This window comes from Carettochelys insculpta, chromosome 1 (assembly GCF_033958435.1).
Source record: "Carettochelys insculpta isolate YL-2023 chromosome 1, ASM3395843v1, whole genome shotgun sequence".
In the NCBI taxonomy this organism is placed as follows: Eukaryota; Metazoa; Chordata; order Testudines; family Carettochelyidae; genus Carettochelys; species Carettochelys insculpta.
The window spans coordinates 5,605,085-5,622,468 of record NC_134137.1 but is presented as its reverse complement, the minus strand read 5'-3'; the positions used below and the strand labels follow the sequence as shown (position 1 = coordinate 5,622,468).

Here is a 17,384-nt window from a genome sequence, read left to right as displayed (position 1 = left end):
AAGTTTACTAATGAAGCGCTGAAATGTATTTTCAGCGCTTCATTAGCATGCGGGTGGCAGCGGCGCTTCGAAATTGATGCGCCTTGCCGCCGCGCGGCACGTCCAGACGGGGCTCCTTTTCGAAAGGACCCCGCCTACTTCCAAGTCCCCTTATTCCCATCTGCTCATGGGAATAAGGGGACTTCAAAGGAGGAGGGGTCCTTTCGAAAAGGAGCCCCGTCTGGACACGCCGCGCGGCGGCAAGGCGCGTCAATTTCGAAGCGCCGCGGCGGCCCGCATGCTAATGAAGCGCTGAAAATACATTTCAGTGTTTCATTAGTAAACTTCGAAATGGCCATTTCCGTGGCCATTTCGAAGTTTGGGGCACGTGTAGACGTAGCCAGTATGTCTCTACCGGGGACTGAGAAATGTTTCTTTGTTTTTCAGACATTCAACAGAGGCATACTGGCACCAGCGGGGTTGTACTATTCCAACAAAAATTGTGTTGTGAGTTCTGTGTTATTGCTGTTATTTTGGTGGCTATTGTTCAAGGGTGTTTATCACACACAGCAACACAGGTGAGCATGTGGTATCTCCTGCGTTAGAAGCACAGTCTACATATGCTTGGAAATGCCAGTTTGGAATTAAAGACAAGCTGCTGGTACTGGGCAGAGAGCACACCGGGTGGGAATGGGAATTGCACACAAATATAAAGGTACAAGTGGGAGGGAAGGTGAAAAGGAGGATAGAGAAAATGGAAGACCAAAGCTACGTCTACACGTGAAGCCTACATCGAAGTAGCTTATTTCAATGTAGCGACATCAAAATAGGCTATTTCGATGAATAATGTCTACACGTCCTCCAGGGCTGGCAATGTCGACGTTCAACATCGATGTTGCGCAGCACCACATCGAAATAGGCGCTGCGAGGGAACGTCTACACGCCAAAGTAGCACACATCGAAAGAAGGGTGCCAGGCACAGCTGCAGACAGGGTCACAGGGCGGACTCAACAGCAAGCCGCTCCCTTAAAGGGCCCCTCCCAGACACAGTTGCACTAAACACCACAAGATCCACAGAGCCAACAACTGGTTGCAGACCCTGTGCCTGCAGCATGGATCCCCAGCTGCAGCAGCAGCAACCAGAAGCCCTGGGCTAAGGGCTGCTGCCCACGGTGACCATAGAGCCCCGCAGGGGCTGGAGAGAGAGCATCTCTCAACCCCTCAGCTGATGGCCACCATTGCAGACCCCACTATTTCGATGTTGCGGGACGTGGATCGTCTACACGTGCCCTACTTTGACGTTCAACTTCGAAGTAGGGCGCTATTCCCATCCCCTCATGGGGTTAGCAGCTTCGACGTCTCGCTGCCTAACGTCGATGTTAACATCGAAATAGCGCCCAACACGTGTAGCTGTGACGGGCGCTATTTCGAAGTTAGTGCCACTACTTCGAAGTAGCGTGCACGTGTAGACACGGCTCAAATGTCCCTGGCTTTGAATGAGGCTATTGGTGTTGCTAATCACAATTGGCTTTGCAGGATTAATTCTCACGATCCTCATGGCATCCTCGGCTGTCAATGGGCAGGCAGGCGGGATCGGTAACATACATTCCAGCGCCTCAGGAAGAGGCCAGAACTCTTTTACTGACTGTCAGGCCTTCGAGTGGTGTCCAGAATCCAGTCAAGATGAACCAAACAACCTCCTGTGTTCAGCTACCTCACCTCCATGAAGTGAAACAAGGGACTGAAAGGACATTCTCTGGTGCGGCCCATAAACTCCGGTGGGCAGAGAACAGTGACACCACCAGCCCTCCACCTGCAATGGGATGAGGGCACTGGCCCTGAGGGACACCTAAGGGGCAGGATGAATAGGGCAGCAGTGGCTGTAGGAATAGGAAAATGGGGGAATGATCTGTCAGGTGGGAGGGGGAGGGATGAAAACAGTATCCATGGGAGGACTCGGTAAAGTGTTACTCGCTCGGGTTAAGGGCAATTTTAACGTCATCCCAAACTAGATGGGAGTCACATGGATGAGGGAGGGAGAATATCTCCAGCCTGTGCTTGTGGGTTTGTTGTAGGGGCACAAAAATGAGGTTCATGTTGGCCCCACTGGGCGCTGCCGGCAGGTCAGCAGTGCACCGTGGTGGCCACAAGAGGGAAGGAGCCAAACAATCACCCTTTGTGCAACTCCCACTGGGGAGAGGTAGAACTCACCACCCAGCACTGGGATTTGGGGAGGCAGCTCTACCCGCTGTGCCTGTAGCAGGACCCACATGTCAAGTGGTCAATGGGTGACACAGTGTGATGGTAAAAACTGGACCCGGGGAATTGCCTGTGGAGCAGGTAAAACACTGGAAATTGACACTCGATTGTCAGAACTGGTAAAACCTTTCGCAGTAATGGGCCGGAAAAGTTCTGCAAACCATGGAGTCGAGTGTAACAGACCTACGTCAGATGTTGTCCCTGTTGGCTGAAGGGGTGGTAATTGCGACCCACAGGGCAGAGTGGGGCACAGGCGGTGCCTAGTTATAAACAGCGCTTCTGGGAACTCTCCACCACGCCCTGCCAGCTGCACCTAGAGGTCAGCGTTCAATGGAGCAGTAACACTTGAACTGTCACCTGGGGCCCCACTCACATCAGCAACGCACAGTCCGTGCCAAGGGAGAGGCAGTGAGGGCAGCAGTTCATGCCAGCCCCTGGCACTGTGCCACGTGGTCAAACGTCAGCTCCAATGAGCTACCAAGTCCTGTGGGGAAACTGCACCAGGTCGATACGACACCTTGGGGAACAAACCCAACCTCTGGGCAATACTGGGGCCACTTCCAGTAACATGGCAGAGGAGCACCTCTGCTGCCTTCCTGGCCAGCAAAGAGCTACACCGCTAACCCCTCAGGAGCTCTAGCCTGCCTGGTGCCCCAACCAGTATGTCTCCTTATGCAGAAGAGAAGTGATGAAAACCAAGCTCACCAAATCCACCTGGATTCTTCTAGCCCACAAGGGGACCTGCCTCATTCCCAGGTCAATATTATACTTAGATCTTCTGCAAAACAAAATGTTGTGCCAATTCTTTAGAATCTAAAATCTAAAAATTTATAAATAAAAAGAAAGAATAGCTTAAGAAAGAAAGAAAGAACGAAAATTGTTTAAGTGCTCAAATTGCATGCATCAGACATAAAGCAGATAGAATATGCTGCCTTTCTAATGGCTCAGTTCACAGCAGAGATGGTTCTGCAAACAGCAGCCTGGAGTTTGGAGACAGGATCGAGATTGCAGACCGAAGACAAACTGGTGACTCTCAGGGGCATCTTTACACCCTTGCCCATGTGGAGAATCACATGATCAGGTCACTTATCCATCCTTATTTGGGGCATTCTGCCATTGACCACATGGTTGGACAACACGTCCCGTTAAACTTCTGAGATGTGGAACAGAATCCGCCTGCTTTTCCTGGCTAGGCATTCTTTCACAGTTGGCTGCCCATCTCCTATTGTGTTTTAAGGCTATGTCTACAGTACAGAATAAAGTCACATTTATTGAAGTTGACTTTTTACCACTAGATTTTATAAAGTCAAAGATGAGCATCCACACACGTTGAGAAAGTTGACACAGTGTGTCTCCATTGCCTTGGCTAGGCTTGACTGTGTCAGCAATGCATTGTGGGCACCTATCCCAGTGCCTGCAGTCCCGTTGCATTCTGGGTTTTAATGCCAGTGTGTTATGGGTAAAATGTGCAGCAAGTGCTTGACGGGTGTCTGATGTCATCATCCCAGAGTGCAAAGTCACCATCCCTCTGACTTTGGAAAACAAATGGCCCAGGGAATTTTGTGCTATTTTTCCAGCTTGCACCGCCGCATTGTACTAGCAGGGATCCTGAATAGCTCAGAGCCATTGCGCAGTGTGTTATGGCCACTTAGCAGAGTGTCATGTGGTATGTTAGTCCCAGTCAGTGGGAGGATGAGGTGGATGTTGACGGTGATTTGAATGACACTGGAGGCCAGGAATGCACTGTTGCTGGCTGCCCCAGATGCATTGTATACCATGGAGTACCAGTTCTGGAGATGTGAAACCAGCACACACTGGTGGGACCACACCATTTTCTAGGTCTGGAACAACCAGACAATGACTCCAAGATCTTTTGAGTTGCAGTCGTCCCATCGTTTTATGCAAATAGTTGGGACTATTTATGTGCCTCAGTTTCTTAACTCCTTTAGAAGCTCTTCACACTCTCCTTGGGACGTACCTATCCTGAGCAGTTTTGTATCATTTACTAACTTTGCCACCTCTCTGTTTAACCCTTTCGCCAGATCAGCTATGAATACGATGAACAGGACTGCTCCCAATATGGACCCGTGGGGGACACCACTACTGACCTCTCCGGCTCACATCTCATTAATTTGGGCAGGGTGACAGAGGCGTAAACCAGGGTAGAATCTGACCCAGACTTCTGAAGTGTTACATCCTGGAGGAGACAGGTCACTTGAAAGAACAAACACACATTGGCAGGCTATGGGCAGTGAGGGAAAATGCCTGATTGATTCAGGCAATGGGACCTTTGTATGCAGAGCTTATGACGCATGGTGGGTGTAACCCAGGAAACGGGACACTGTTCCCTCACCTGTGGAGTTACTGCGGGTGACGTCTCTCAGTGCAGAGTTTGCGTCATCCCTGTGTTCCTGTCTTTCCATCTTTATTAAGTCACATTTGGCTACAGGATACCCCCAAAACAGAAGAGAAACAGCCACGACTAGGAAAATCCCACAGGCTGACCAGCCGGCAAGACAGCCAGGAAAACCAGACTGGCCATCAGCTTGCAGGGTTCAGCTGCCCCAGCTGCCTGGCACCCAGGCTGCCCCCTTCATTCTGGAGAATAGACAGGGAGCAGCTGGAGCTGCAGGCCAGACCCCAGACTGGAGGGAGCTGGGGGTGGCAGCTCCGTGCATCGTAGGTTAGAGGGGTGTCTATCACACACCCCGTCTGAAACCCCCAGTGTCTGGCTGAGCACATGGGGCTTGGTGCCCTGACTAAGGAGTCACCCCAAGCTGCTCATGGCATCAGCCTTGATGGCAGGGCACTCTGAGAGACTGGGAGCCCTCATGCACTTGGGAGGGGGACAGAGGCCCTGAAAGCAGCTGTTTAAGCCTATTCCCAGCTGCTGAGCGAGCTGGGGTGTTCAGGCTAGTCTCTGGGGGCACAGACCAGGAAAGGGGTTACACACAGGGGCCCAGATGCTGTAACCTCACTCTGTAACACGCCTGAGCTTGGGACCAGGAGCAGATCCTGGGATTTTCTGATGACAGAGGGCCATCTTCAGGATGCTGCCTGAGCAAGCCAGAGAGAGAGGTCTGGGATTTCAGAACTGCAGCCCCTGGGAGGAAGCAGCGACTTCAGGCTGCCCAGCCAAAGCCAGCAGGACCTCAATTTTATGAACAAATTGGCCACCAAGGACTGAACATCACACTTACAGTGGGCAGAGTGCACAGCTTTACGAGTTAATCACCCAATGGCAGTGCATGTAGCAAACGGCAACTGTACACAGTGCACCTGGATTTTCTCTGTTTGGAGACGTGCTCCTCTGCTTTGACACCAGACCTTGCTCGGATCTCCCCCACCCCACCCCTAAACCGTCCAGCTGTTTGAACACTGGCTGAAGAACTGACGTCACATTTAGCAGCAGACAAATGGGTCACATAACCAGCCATTCTTAGAAATCAAGGCTCATAAAATCAGGGTTTTGCTGTAGGGGGAGAGAGAGAGCTGGCAGGGTGAGCAGAGGTGGATCTCCCCTTCCTTCCTTCCCATGACTGTGAAGGGCTGGGGAAGGGGACGTTTTTGAGACACTTCTCATTCTAGGGGTGCATCCCAAAAAGTGCCCTTCCCATACCCAACCACCCTCTTTGGGAGAAAAGAGATCGGGAGCCATCAGGAAACCAGGCTGGTGCTTAATGAAATTCGCATAAAGCAACTGCCTTTCACCCATATCTCTGAGCATCTTCACCATCCCAAGAACAGCTCCAGACATTGAGAGGAAAGACTGGTCCAGGCTTGTCCTTCATTTGGTGCAGGCTCATTGGATGAGCTGGCTGAGATGTTTAGAGGAGAAACTTTGTGCAATATTTGAAGATTCTCCCCTGCCCCCAACAAACTGTGCTGTGACCAACCCTAAAAGAAAGGTGGAAATACGTTGACACAAAAATACCCAGGAAGAGAGGAAGATGTTTCTGACACTTCCAAGCAGCAGTAAGTTTTTGCACATGATTATTAATTTATAGTGTAATGGTAAAGTCAGGGACAATTTCCAGCAACTTGCCAGACCCTTTATGATGGCTGTGGTTTCGTTTACTCACTCTGAGGAATAACTCCCTCAATGAAGCCTGGAGGATTCATGAACTGGGGCTCATCCTCCCTTTCAACGTTTATTGAGATGTCCAGTCGGGGAGCAGGAGGACCTGTGTAAGGGAGAGCAGAAAAAGTTATAATTATTACATCCACTTTTTCCCTGAATTCTCAAAAGTTGCCACTTCCAAATTCCCAAAACACGGAATAAAGAATACTTAGGTAAGTTAGAAGTACTGAGGTCAGCAGGGCTTGCTGAAATTCATCCTAAGGATGTTGAGTAACTAGCGGAACCTTGGAGCCATTAACAATGATCTTTGAGAATCCACGGAGCATGGGTGAGGTCCCAGAAGCCTGGAGAAAGATCAAAATTACGTATGTTTAGAAAGGGGGATCAGAGGATCTCAGGAATTATGGACCAGTCAGCCTCACTTTAATATGTAGGAAGATACTGGATCAAATGTTAAACCACTGGTGCGTAAGCACCTTGGGATTTTAAGAATTAGTCGGCATGGATTTGTCAAGAACAAATTTAGACAAACCAATAATGGGTAATAGTGGGTGGGGCGGGAAACAGTAGACAACATACACCTTGACGACTTTGCACACTGTTCCTCATCACAGTCGCATATGCAAACTAGGGAAACGTGGCCCACCTGAAATCACTAGAAGATCGTTTGAAAAACGACACCCAATGAACAGTAATCAACGGTTTGCTGTCAGACTGGGAGGACGCCTCTGCACGGGTTAATCACGAGCCCAGTATTATTCATTAACAAGTTGGACAATGCAATGGAGAACATGCTTATACAATTTGCAGAAGACATCAGGCTGGGAGGCATTCCTAGCACTTGAGAAGGCAGGATTAAAATTCAAAATGATTATGACTCATTGGCGAATTGGTCTGAGTTTAACAAAACGAAGTTCGGGAAGACAAGGCCGAAGTACGTCACTTTGTAAGGAGCTATTAAACGCATGACTACAGACAGGGGAAATACAGCACAGGATGCACTCCCTGACGCCGCCAGAGAACCGGGGCTGCTGGGTAGTCAAAAGTCCCAGATCCTGAAGTGGGGCCACAGGCCCTGCTTCACCAGCTCTGCTGCAATTTCCACTGCCTAGACAGCTGGACCCCAGCCCTGCTGGTGTTGGCGCTGGCTGGAGAGGCGGCACCATCTGGAGAGCTGGGCCTATGGCTGCAGGCCAAGGCTGGGAACCTGGCTGCCCTGGTCTTGCAGCAATCAGCCCTGCTCTGCAGCAGTAGGTGTCAGTTGATTGATCTTACCAGTTATCCAAGTTCTGGATAACTGTGCTTTTACTGTAGCCGGATAGGTGATCATACTGCTGAAAGGGATCTGAGGGCTACAGTGAACCACAAACTGAACAGGAGTCAGCCATACGACGCAGCTGCAAAAACAGCTCATATGATTCTGTGAGGTAGATGGAAGCATTGTACGTAGGACACAGGAAACACTGTCCAGCTCTACGTGGCACTGGTGAAGCGCCCGATGGAACACGGTGTCCGTTTCTGGGAGTCAGTTGGGGAAAGATGGGGGCACTACGTGAAGAGAGTAGAGGGGAGAGCAGAAAACACAATCTAAGGTTTAGAAGCCCTGATCTTGGAGGAAAGTCTCAAAAACTGGACATGTTTAGTCTTAAAAAAAGAAGAATGAGAAGAGACCGGCGAAGAGTCTTCCGACGTATGACGGCTGTTCTGTGAGGACGCAGACAAATTGTTCACCATGTTCCTGAAGGTAGGACAAGAAGCAGCAGACAATCTACAGCAAGGGAGACGTAGGCTGGATATTAGGAAACACTCTAACTCTAGGGCCGTGAAGGTCTGGAATAGGCCTCCAAGGGAAGTTGTGGAGTCTCCATCTTTGGAAGCTTTTAGACACTGGTTGGGCAAATGCCTATCGAGATGGTCTATGTGTAACTTTGTCCTGCTTCTGTGCAAGGGCCTGGACTTGATGACCTCTCAAGGTTCTTTCCAGACCAACGTTTCTGTGATCCCATGATTACAAATAGGATTTAATACTCACCATATCCCTGTGAGCAGGGTATCAATAGCATGGAGAAACTGTGACACAGAGACATGGCTGATGGTTGCCACTTTCCAATCTCCTTTTAGCCATGTTGGCCCCAGGATAAGAGAGAGACAAAGTGGTCCAATAACAGATATTATCTCACTTTTCCCATCTCCTGTCACGCTATGAGACAGGTCACGCCATAGAACCCAGGAATCCTGGCTCCTTTTCCAACCATTAGACCGCGCTGCCTCCTGGTGACAACAAGAATTGCTTCCCCTGGCATAATTAGGGTAGCTTAATGAGCTGGTGGCCCATTGGAGAAAGTACAGGAGTGAATCCACATAGGAAGTGGACAGGCACTTTTTGCCCAAGGGGTCTAGCGATGGATGAGCACCCTGCAGACCGGCTGCAAAGTCCCCAGAGCAAGAAGGCATTCCACCCACCTTGGGGTCAGTGCCTCTGAGCGGACCCGCCCTCTCCTTCCCCAGCAGCCTCATTTCCCATTGCTCACCAGGCCACACGCTGGCTGGAGACTCTTCCTCTTCCACGTCCTGTGACTCCACGAGTCCCACTCAACCTTTTCCCCTTCGCCCTGGGGAAAGAGGCAGGGATCAGAGGCAGCACAAAGCCTGAGAGCTGTGGAGGGAGCTGCACTGGAATGTAACGTTTCGCCCGTCTCAGAACCACACACGTTCCCACCCACCGCGCCATGTGCTCATCCAGCAGCTTGTCTCGCGCAGCAGCGCGTACCCAGCCTTAAGCAGCAGGAATGGAGGAAATGGGGCCAGGAAGGGTCCCTGGTGCAAGGCCCGGTCCGTGTCTCCTCTCAGGATGAGGTGGGGGGAGCTAAGGGCAGGGCTGCCCTCTGTGGTATTGTCATGCAAATACTGGCCCACGAGGAGATGGGCTGGGACCTGCCAGCTCCTTCCATGCACCTTGTTGATCAGCAGCTACACAGCCAGCAGCCGATGACTGCCACTCCACCGCCAGCCAGCCAGTGTGCCATGAGGAGGATGAGTGCTCTTGTCATTGTCTTCATAAGGCCATTCATCCACTAGGATTCTGGACTGTTTGGGGATGCCCGAGGGTGGACCAGGCTGCCAGATGTTTTCCCAGCCCCTCCCCAGCAGGGAGCACACGGCTGGGTCTCACAGGAGTCTCTCGGCAGCCAGGTTGGTCTTGGCCCCTTGTAGCTCAAGGCCCCTTGTCCCCAGAAGTATTGGGGTCAGACTGGGAAGGGTTACCAGGCTGGGGAGCCAGCACATCAGGGGGCCTTGGCATCACAAGGAGAAATACCAAGAACAGCTGGCCTGGTATGTGAGGAGACCAGGCCTTGCCCCCTCGGGGCCCAGAAACTGGGGCAGAGGGGCCTTTTCTATGGCCTGTCAGCAGAATGAGCACTCCTGTGAACATGGTCAGGAAGTGTTGCATGAGCCCACACGCTCCCTAGTCCACCCCGATGTCCCCCACCGACCAGCTGCTCCCTGCTGCCTTTCACAGAAGCACCCGGCGCGCTGGTCCCCCACTGAAGACAGTGCTGGTAGCACAGCTTTAGCTGGTGCCCGGGGGCTGGATTCTGCTCTTAAGAGCGTCCTAGCTCCATGCCTGCCCAGTGGGCTCAGGAGCAAGTTACGCAGGGTTTGCTGGCACAGCTATGCAGGGGTAAGCCCGGAGAGGGGTCCTGCTTCCCCCAGGGTCGCTTAGGGCACTTGAGAGGTGACAGAAGTGAAGGCAGACAAAGGGGAATGGGGCAATATCCTGCTGGGGAGAGAGACCAGCTTTATAGCCACCAGTGCTCCGCCGCAGGGCTGACAGCATCCCCGCCGCATGCAAGATGCAAAGGACTCAGCGGCTGGCCCAGGCTGCTGGGGGAGACTCAAGGCGAAGTGGCCCAAAAAGAGTGGGGCCCGAATAGTGCAACAAGCCACCGACCCACTGTCTCCACGCTGGCCTCGATCGCGTCTCGGGCCTGGGCTACACTAGGGATGAAAGTCGAACCCAGTGCGCAACTCTAGCCCTGCCAGCAGCGTAGCTAGAACTGACGTATCAGGATTGACTTTGTTCCCTGGCGTCGGTCAGGGACCTTCAAGCTCACACCCATGTCCCTCACTCCATGCACCAGCCCAGAGATCCTGGGTCGACGGCCCAGCCCAGAGAGATCGATTCTGCCGCGTCTTCACACATACAGCAAAATCAATCCTGGGAAGACCAATCACAGCGCCCAGCCCCCACCCCCAAAGTACAAGCACAAAAGGGTACCAGCCGGACACGTTCTACCCCAGACCGACTGCATCTGTTCTGCTCCAGACCGACTGCACCTGCTCTACCCCGTACCAACTGCACCCGTTCTACCCCAGAGCAACTGCACCCGTTCTACCCTGTACCATCTGCACCCATTATACCGGGGCAACTATCTGTAACGTGTGCTTCATGGCAGGGGTGCGGCAGCTCGGCCAGTGTCTCCAGTGCAGCACTAGGAGTAGCGCCCCAGTGTGGCAGTGCCGGGGCGGGAAGGGAGGGGGCAGGGGGGCAGTACTGACACCCGCCCAGCAGTACCAGGCACTTCCACCAGCCTGGTGGTTGCATCCCCAGCTGGGGAGGGGGAGAGGGGGGGGGACCCCCGACACAGCAGTGCAGGGAGTGTGTGTTGGGGGAGCGCTGCACAGGGGAGTGGGGGCTGGGGGTGCGCTGCAGAGGGGTGCAGGGGGTGCAGGCGCTGGGGGGTGCGAGGGGTGCGGGGGCTGGGGGGTGCGGGGTGCGCCGCACGGGGGGTGTGGGATAACGGGCCCCTGCAGCTGAGTGCCAGGGGGTGCGGCACCGCCCAGGGTAGGGATCGGGGCCCAGCCCGTCTGGCTGCAGCCTGTCCCCGTGGCAGGCCGGACGCGTTACCTGCAGGTGGGCCGGGCTGGTCCTGCACCCCTCCCCTCCCCCCGCAGCCTGGCCGCCTGGGCCCTGGCCCCGCTCGGGGGAAGAGGGGACCGGTACCCCGCACCCAGGGTTCTCCCCCCACCCCCACTGCTGCAGGAGGGGACAGTGCGGAGCTGCCGGCACCAGCTCTGGGGAGGAGCCTCTGGCCCGGACTTGCTGCGAGGCTTTTAACGGGTCACTTGGGCCAAAGTCTCCAGACCTGAGCTGGGAGCCCCGGGAGCGGTGGGACCCCCAGTGCCGCCCTCCCTGCGGGCTGAGACTCTTCCCTACAGCTGTGTCTGCGCAGACAAACCTCACTGTCAACAGATCTTTCCCGACAGCGCCTCTGTCCACAGAACAGGTCCATGCCTAACAGGGGCTCCCCCTGCAGACCGAACAGCGACCCAGAGGCTGTGCAAACAGGGCTGCCTGGTGAACTGGAAGCCCTCTCTGTCGACAGAACTCTGGAGTGCAGACACAGCTTTTGTGCCGGGGGAAAAGACACGTTCGCAGAAATGACCCATAAACACCTTTAGTATTTCCCAAGCTGCTGGGCCCGTGCAGTCCATCCACAGCGCCTCTGCCTCTGATGCGCAGGATCAAAATCTCTTGGGCTTCTGCCGGTCATGTGGCTTGAAGGGCCTTTGGGGCTAGAGATGCAGGGAGGAGAGGCAGTGAAGCCAGGTGTATATCGGTGGGGGTTGGGGGAGCTGTTGGAGATAATCCAGGAGAGGAGGAAGTGAGTCTGGGTTGTGCTGGGGGGCAACAAGGACAGTGAGCATGTGGGGGAGGCAGCAGGGTTAGGGCACCTACATCCAACTTCTGCCAGAGCACCATTTTCTCCAAGGCCAGCTTGAAGTGGGAGTACGGTCTGGCTTGCTGGGAGGCATGGGGGAGTTGGAATTTATTTCTAACCTTTCCAACTGTAATAACAGAAGCAAGTGGTGTCTGATTCAAAATTGTGTCTGTGTGGCATTTGTGAATATAGGAGTTAGGCTTTGGAATTCTATTCTGCTTTTTACAAGTTTTCCTGTAAAGTTGGTTCAAGGACAGCTTATGTTAAAACTGATCCGATTTAGTAATGTTCTCATTGTTAGCTCTTCACAGTGGCAAAAGGACAACTAAGTGAGGACGTTTTCTGGGCAAAGGCCAAATTGCAACTACCAAGTACCTCACTAACAGTTCTGGAGTTTGCCAGTAATGAGTGTGACAATGGTACTGTGGAGGGTTAGAGTGAGGGCAGATCTTCAACACCAATATGGAAAGTGTGCTCTTGTATGTATGTGAGATCTGGAAAACTAAAAAGTCTTCAAATCACAAGCTACTGGCATTCATAAACAGATGCCTCAGGTCCATCCTTCACATCATATGGCAAGACTTGGTCACAGATGAGGAGCTTTGGAACAGAGCAGGATAAGAACCAACTGGCACCGAAATCAAGAGAAGAAAGTGGGGATGGCTAAGGCCACACTCTCAGAAAACCATCATCCGGCACAGTCCGTCAAACTCTCACATGGAACCTTCAAGGGAAACACAAAAGGGGAAGACCTTAGACAACAAAGAGAAGGGCTGCTGAGATTGAAGGACCACAACTGGGATATTTCTGGAGCCAGCTAGAAGTTTTCTCCCAAGACAGAGTGGAGTGGAGGAGACTTGTGGGTGGCCTATGCTCCATGCAGATGGCCTATGCTCCAAGGGTTAAGTCGTAGCAGTGTGTTGGGGTTATATTTACACACAAGACTGATTCTGGTATTTTATTCTCAGGTAGCAGTGCGCACACAATGAAGAACCAGGCATGGGAATATTTTTATTTATTTTTTTTTAAAGATTGTCAAGTGCCAGATCCGTGTACAAATTGGCCTCAACTCTAGCCAACTTCCTCAAACTTTTTGATGGACGTGCAAAGCACACACTCACAGCTTTCTTCTTGTGTAGCTCTATTATGTGGCATTGTCAAACACGACATCGAAAGCAGGCAAGAAACCCAAGTGCCTTTATCTCATGAATACCTGCCTTGAAGCCTGCTGCGTACCCCCAGAACCTTCTAACTGGGCATCCTCATATTCAGCAGTTACTGCTCCCCCCTGCGTGTGACTCGACACCCACATGAAAAACAGACTTCTCGTCCTACTGGGGAGAAGGTCTGGGAGCAGTGCTAGGCAGAGGCATCTCCTTCCCCCCGAGAAGGCCACAGAGAGGCAAACGTGCTCACGACGTCCAGAGGGCTGTTTGCTTTGTTGTGGTGAGCAGTGGGACTCCAGACAGCCATCTGTCCCCATGCAGTTCCGGCCTCTGAACCCCAGTGCCTGGGGAGGTTTCCTTGGCTGGGCAAAGAGGCCTGGTGCTGCTCCTGTGCTGCTGTTCTGCACACAGGCCGAGGACAGGCAGCAACCATGCAAGTTCTTGTCATGCCGAGCAGCCGAGGGGCCATGATCCAGGCCTGGAGAGACCTTGTCCTGTGCTCAGAGAATCGGCCTGGGTGATTTGATTTGTGAGTACTCTGCAGAGACTGGGAAAGAGAGAAGGGGGAGTGGGACATCTGATGGCGTGGAGGCCTTTCCCTGCAAAATGGACTGTGATGTTCACTTGTTTTCATGTAGCTCATCCAAGGAAGGCAGCGGTTGGATCCAGCCTCTGTCACCACCCTCTGAAAGGCAGCGTACCCCGTTCAGCATCCCCGCTGGTACATTTCAGTTATTTTTGTCAGATATCTGAAGAAGTGGGTCTTACCCACAAAAGCTCATTACCAAATACATAAATTTGTAAGAGTTTAAGGTGCTACAGGACTGCTTGGTCTTGTTTGTTTGTTTCTTTCTTTTTTTTCGTGTGTAATTTTGAAAGCTGCTCGTTGGCTGGGTGCCATGTTATCAGGGGCTGAGCATGTTCACATTGCCCAGAGTGGAGACATGGGGATATTTCTACAGTTCCTCTGGGAGCCCCTGTGTGGGAGGGGCTCAGAACCGGCTGGAAGCCCCAAGGACTCGCTCTCCCTCTATCTCACGCTGACTTGAATGGGTTCACTGGCCAAGTAAAAACAAATCAAGCCACAGGCTCAGCCTTTGGCTGGCCGGGGAAGGTGAGCCCAGGAGAAGTGGCTGGGTAGGTGAAGGGCGGAGTAAAGCCCACTGAGAGGGCAAGAACAAGGGTTTGAGGTTGGCCATGTAAAAAGGTACGATCCACTCCGGGAATAACACGCCCCACTATAGAGAGACGTCAGGCTGAGCGAGCTCTCCAGGTGTTCTAGTCCAGCCCCAGCACTGAGGCAGGACCAAGTGAACCTAGACCATCCCTGACAGGTGAGTGCCCAGCTCGGTCTGACGACACTCCAGTGATGGAGAAGCCAGAACCCACCTGGTATCTGTCCTAGTGCTTAACTCCCGTGCCCAACAGAAGGTTTTTCCTAAAATTAAACCTAAAACTCCCTGCCACAGGTTGAGCCCATTGCTTTTGTGCTGCCTTCAGTGAGCATGGAGAAAAAGCAAAATACATAGGAACAGCCATCCAGAGTCAGACCAAATGACCATCTCATCCAGTAGTCACTGTTCTGACAGTGACCAATGTCAGGAGCCTCAGAAGGAACAGACCAGGTCACAATCAAGTGGTCCATCCCCTGTTCCCTATTTCTAGCTCCTTGCAGACAGAGGCGAGGGACACCACTCCGTCTATCCTGGCTAATAGCCATCAATGGACATGAACTCCATGACTTTATCTAGTTCTTTTGTGAAACTATTATCTTCTTGACCTTCACAACACCCTCTGACAAGGAGTTCCACAGAAGTGATCACCATCATTTTCATAAAACACCTTTCACGTATTTGGAAACTTTTATGAGCATCTCACTTAAGCTTCTCTGCTCCAGAACATCCCACACAGTACCATGGCCCAGGCTTTGCAAGAAAACATCCCAGGAGCTGAAAAGGTCTCTTTAGATACAGAGAGATAAGGTGTTAACTTCCATGTCTGGGTGCCAACTGGGCCTGTGCCGGTAGCCTGGACGAAGCCTCCAAATAAGCTTCATTGTCCTGTACTCAGCACCATTTATGTTTCTGAGACCAAATATAGCCCACTTGTTCCCTCAGCTGCTTGGTTTTCATCCCATAAACAATGGGGTTGAGCACGGGCGGGACGAGCACGTAGAGATCAGCCAGCAGGATGTGAATGTGTCGAGGGATGTTATGGCCAAAGCGATGAGTTAGGAGGGTGAAAAAGGCTGGGATATAAAATAATAGGATGATACAGATGTGGGAGCCACACGTGCTGAGAGCCTTGAGCCGGGCATCTTTGGTGGGGAGCTTGAAGACAGCCCTGAGAATCAGCATATAAGACACAGCGATAAACACAACATCTAGTATAACGGTTACAATAGGCACTGCAAAGCCATACCAGATATTGAGGGTTATGTCTGCGCAGGCCAGCCTGGCCACCCCGATGTGCTCGCAGTAGGAGTGGGGTAGGACGTTGCTTGCACAGAAGGGCAGTCGTTTGAGGAGAAAGACAACTGGAAAAATTATACAAAAGCTTCTGGCAACAATGGCGGTGGCTATTTTCCCAATTTTCGCTTTGGTGAGGACAGTGGTGTATCTGAGAGGGTCACAGATGGCTACGTAGCGATCAAACCCCATGGCCAGCAGGACGGCTGACTCAGCAACAAACCCAAAGTGCACAACGAACACCTGGGTAAGGCAGGAAGTGAAAGAAATGTCTCTGGCTGCAAGCCAGAATATGGCCAGCATGTTAGGCACTGTACAATTAGATAAGATCAAGTCAGTGACAGCCAACATGGAGAGGAAAATGAACATGGGCTCGTGCAGCCGGCGCTGTGTTGCAATGAGGACTATGAGACCACAGTTCCCTAAAAGAGCAACAGAGTACATCAAGGAGAAGGGGATGGAGATCCAGGTGTGCCAGGCCTCCAGGCCCGGGATGCCGACCAGGAGAAATGTGAGATGACTGAATTTTGTGCTGTTGAGCACAGCCATGATGTAATGTGAGCTCTGCTCGGCCGCCAGCCACAGCTGAAAGCAAAGACAAGGTCAGTACTTGCTGGGGTCACGAACCCCATTCACACCCATTTCTCATTATTATTCTAGAGAGCAGAACTTCCACAAATCTCACAGCCTCCTCCAGCCGCAAGGGGCCCAGAGGAAAGTGGGAAGTTAGTGTTATCCTGGCTTGTACCCCTGCTTGTGGAGCAGGGTGAGAGATTCCATCCAGAAACAGGAACTAGGGGCAACTGTTCCCTGGAAATGCACCTCAAAGTGTGGTCACAGCAGAAAGGATTCCTAATGGAGTCACAGATTCTAAAGCCAGCAGGGACCACTATGATTGTCTGCTCTGAACTCCTGAATAACCCAGCTTCCATGAGTTCAATTTCCATTTGCACTGGGGCTCCCCTCGCTTAAATCCTCCACTCAAGATTTGAAGATTGTGAGGGGTACAGAATCCACCACTACCTACTGTAACTTGTTCCAAGGGATAATTCCTCTCACTGTTAAAATTTTGTGCCTTATTTCTACAATGAAAGTGTTTGGCTTCACCTTCCAAGCACTAAGCTTGGTTACACATTTCTCTTTGAGACCAAAGAGGTGTGTAATCTGGTTTCTGCTCCCCACATAGGCACTCAAACGCTGTTCTGAAGTCTCCCTTACCCCGGCCTTTGTTCAATTTAGCAGAGGGAGCACCTCAAGTCTGTCTCTAGCAGGCCGGTTTTCCAGTCTCTTGTGCTCTGATCCATCTACTGTTTATCAACAACCTTCTTCAGTGGAGGGCACCAGACCTGGTCCCAGGATTCCAGCAGTGCTCACACCAGTGCCAAACACGGATGCAATATGTCTCCCTCCTCATAATGGCGAGTCCCCTGGTCATACCTCCAAGAGTTACCTTCACCCTTTTGGACAGAGGGGGACCCAATGTTGAGCTGGTTATTCAACGAGACCATAGAGTCTTTTTCACATCAACCTCCCTGGATATTCCAGCAGCGTGGCTTGTATGTCAGAGGGAGACCCACCCCGTAACTCTGTACTCCTGCCCAGGGGCCATCCCTGCAATGAAATTCAGCCTCTCTCCACAATGAGCTGGACATCATGTGGCAGAGGGTGTCTGCTGGCAAGTCCTCGCTGTCGCCTTTAATCAATCTGT

The 17,384-nt window shown here is 52.1% G+C and overlaps 1 protein-coding gene and 1 long non-coding RNA gene across 2 annotated transcripts in view; both read right to left on the bottom strand.

The window, feature by feature from the left end:
- Positions 1-6,422, bottom strand: part of LOC142022812 (uncharacterized) — a 45,810-nt gene extending 39,388 nt beyond the window's left edge. The window contains exons 1-2 of the long non-coding RNA XR_012648053.1: positions 6,321-6,422; positions 2,944-3,016 (exon numbers count right to left, since the gene is read on the bottom strand). This is a non-coding gene — a long non-coding RNA (uncharacterized LOC142022812). The remainder of the gene's footprint in view (positions 1-2,943; positions 3,017-6,320) is intronic.
- Positions 6,423-15,274: 8,852 nt separating this feature from the next.
- LOC142002551 (olfactory receptor 52B2-like) lies at positions 15,275-16,225 on the bottom strand. The gene has a single exon (XM_074978740.1). The coding sequence runs from the start codon at positions 16,223-16,225 to the stop codon at positions 15,275-15,277; it is 951 nt and encodes a 316-aa protein (XP_074834841.1).
- Positions 16,226-17,384: the final 1,159 nt, after the last annotated feature.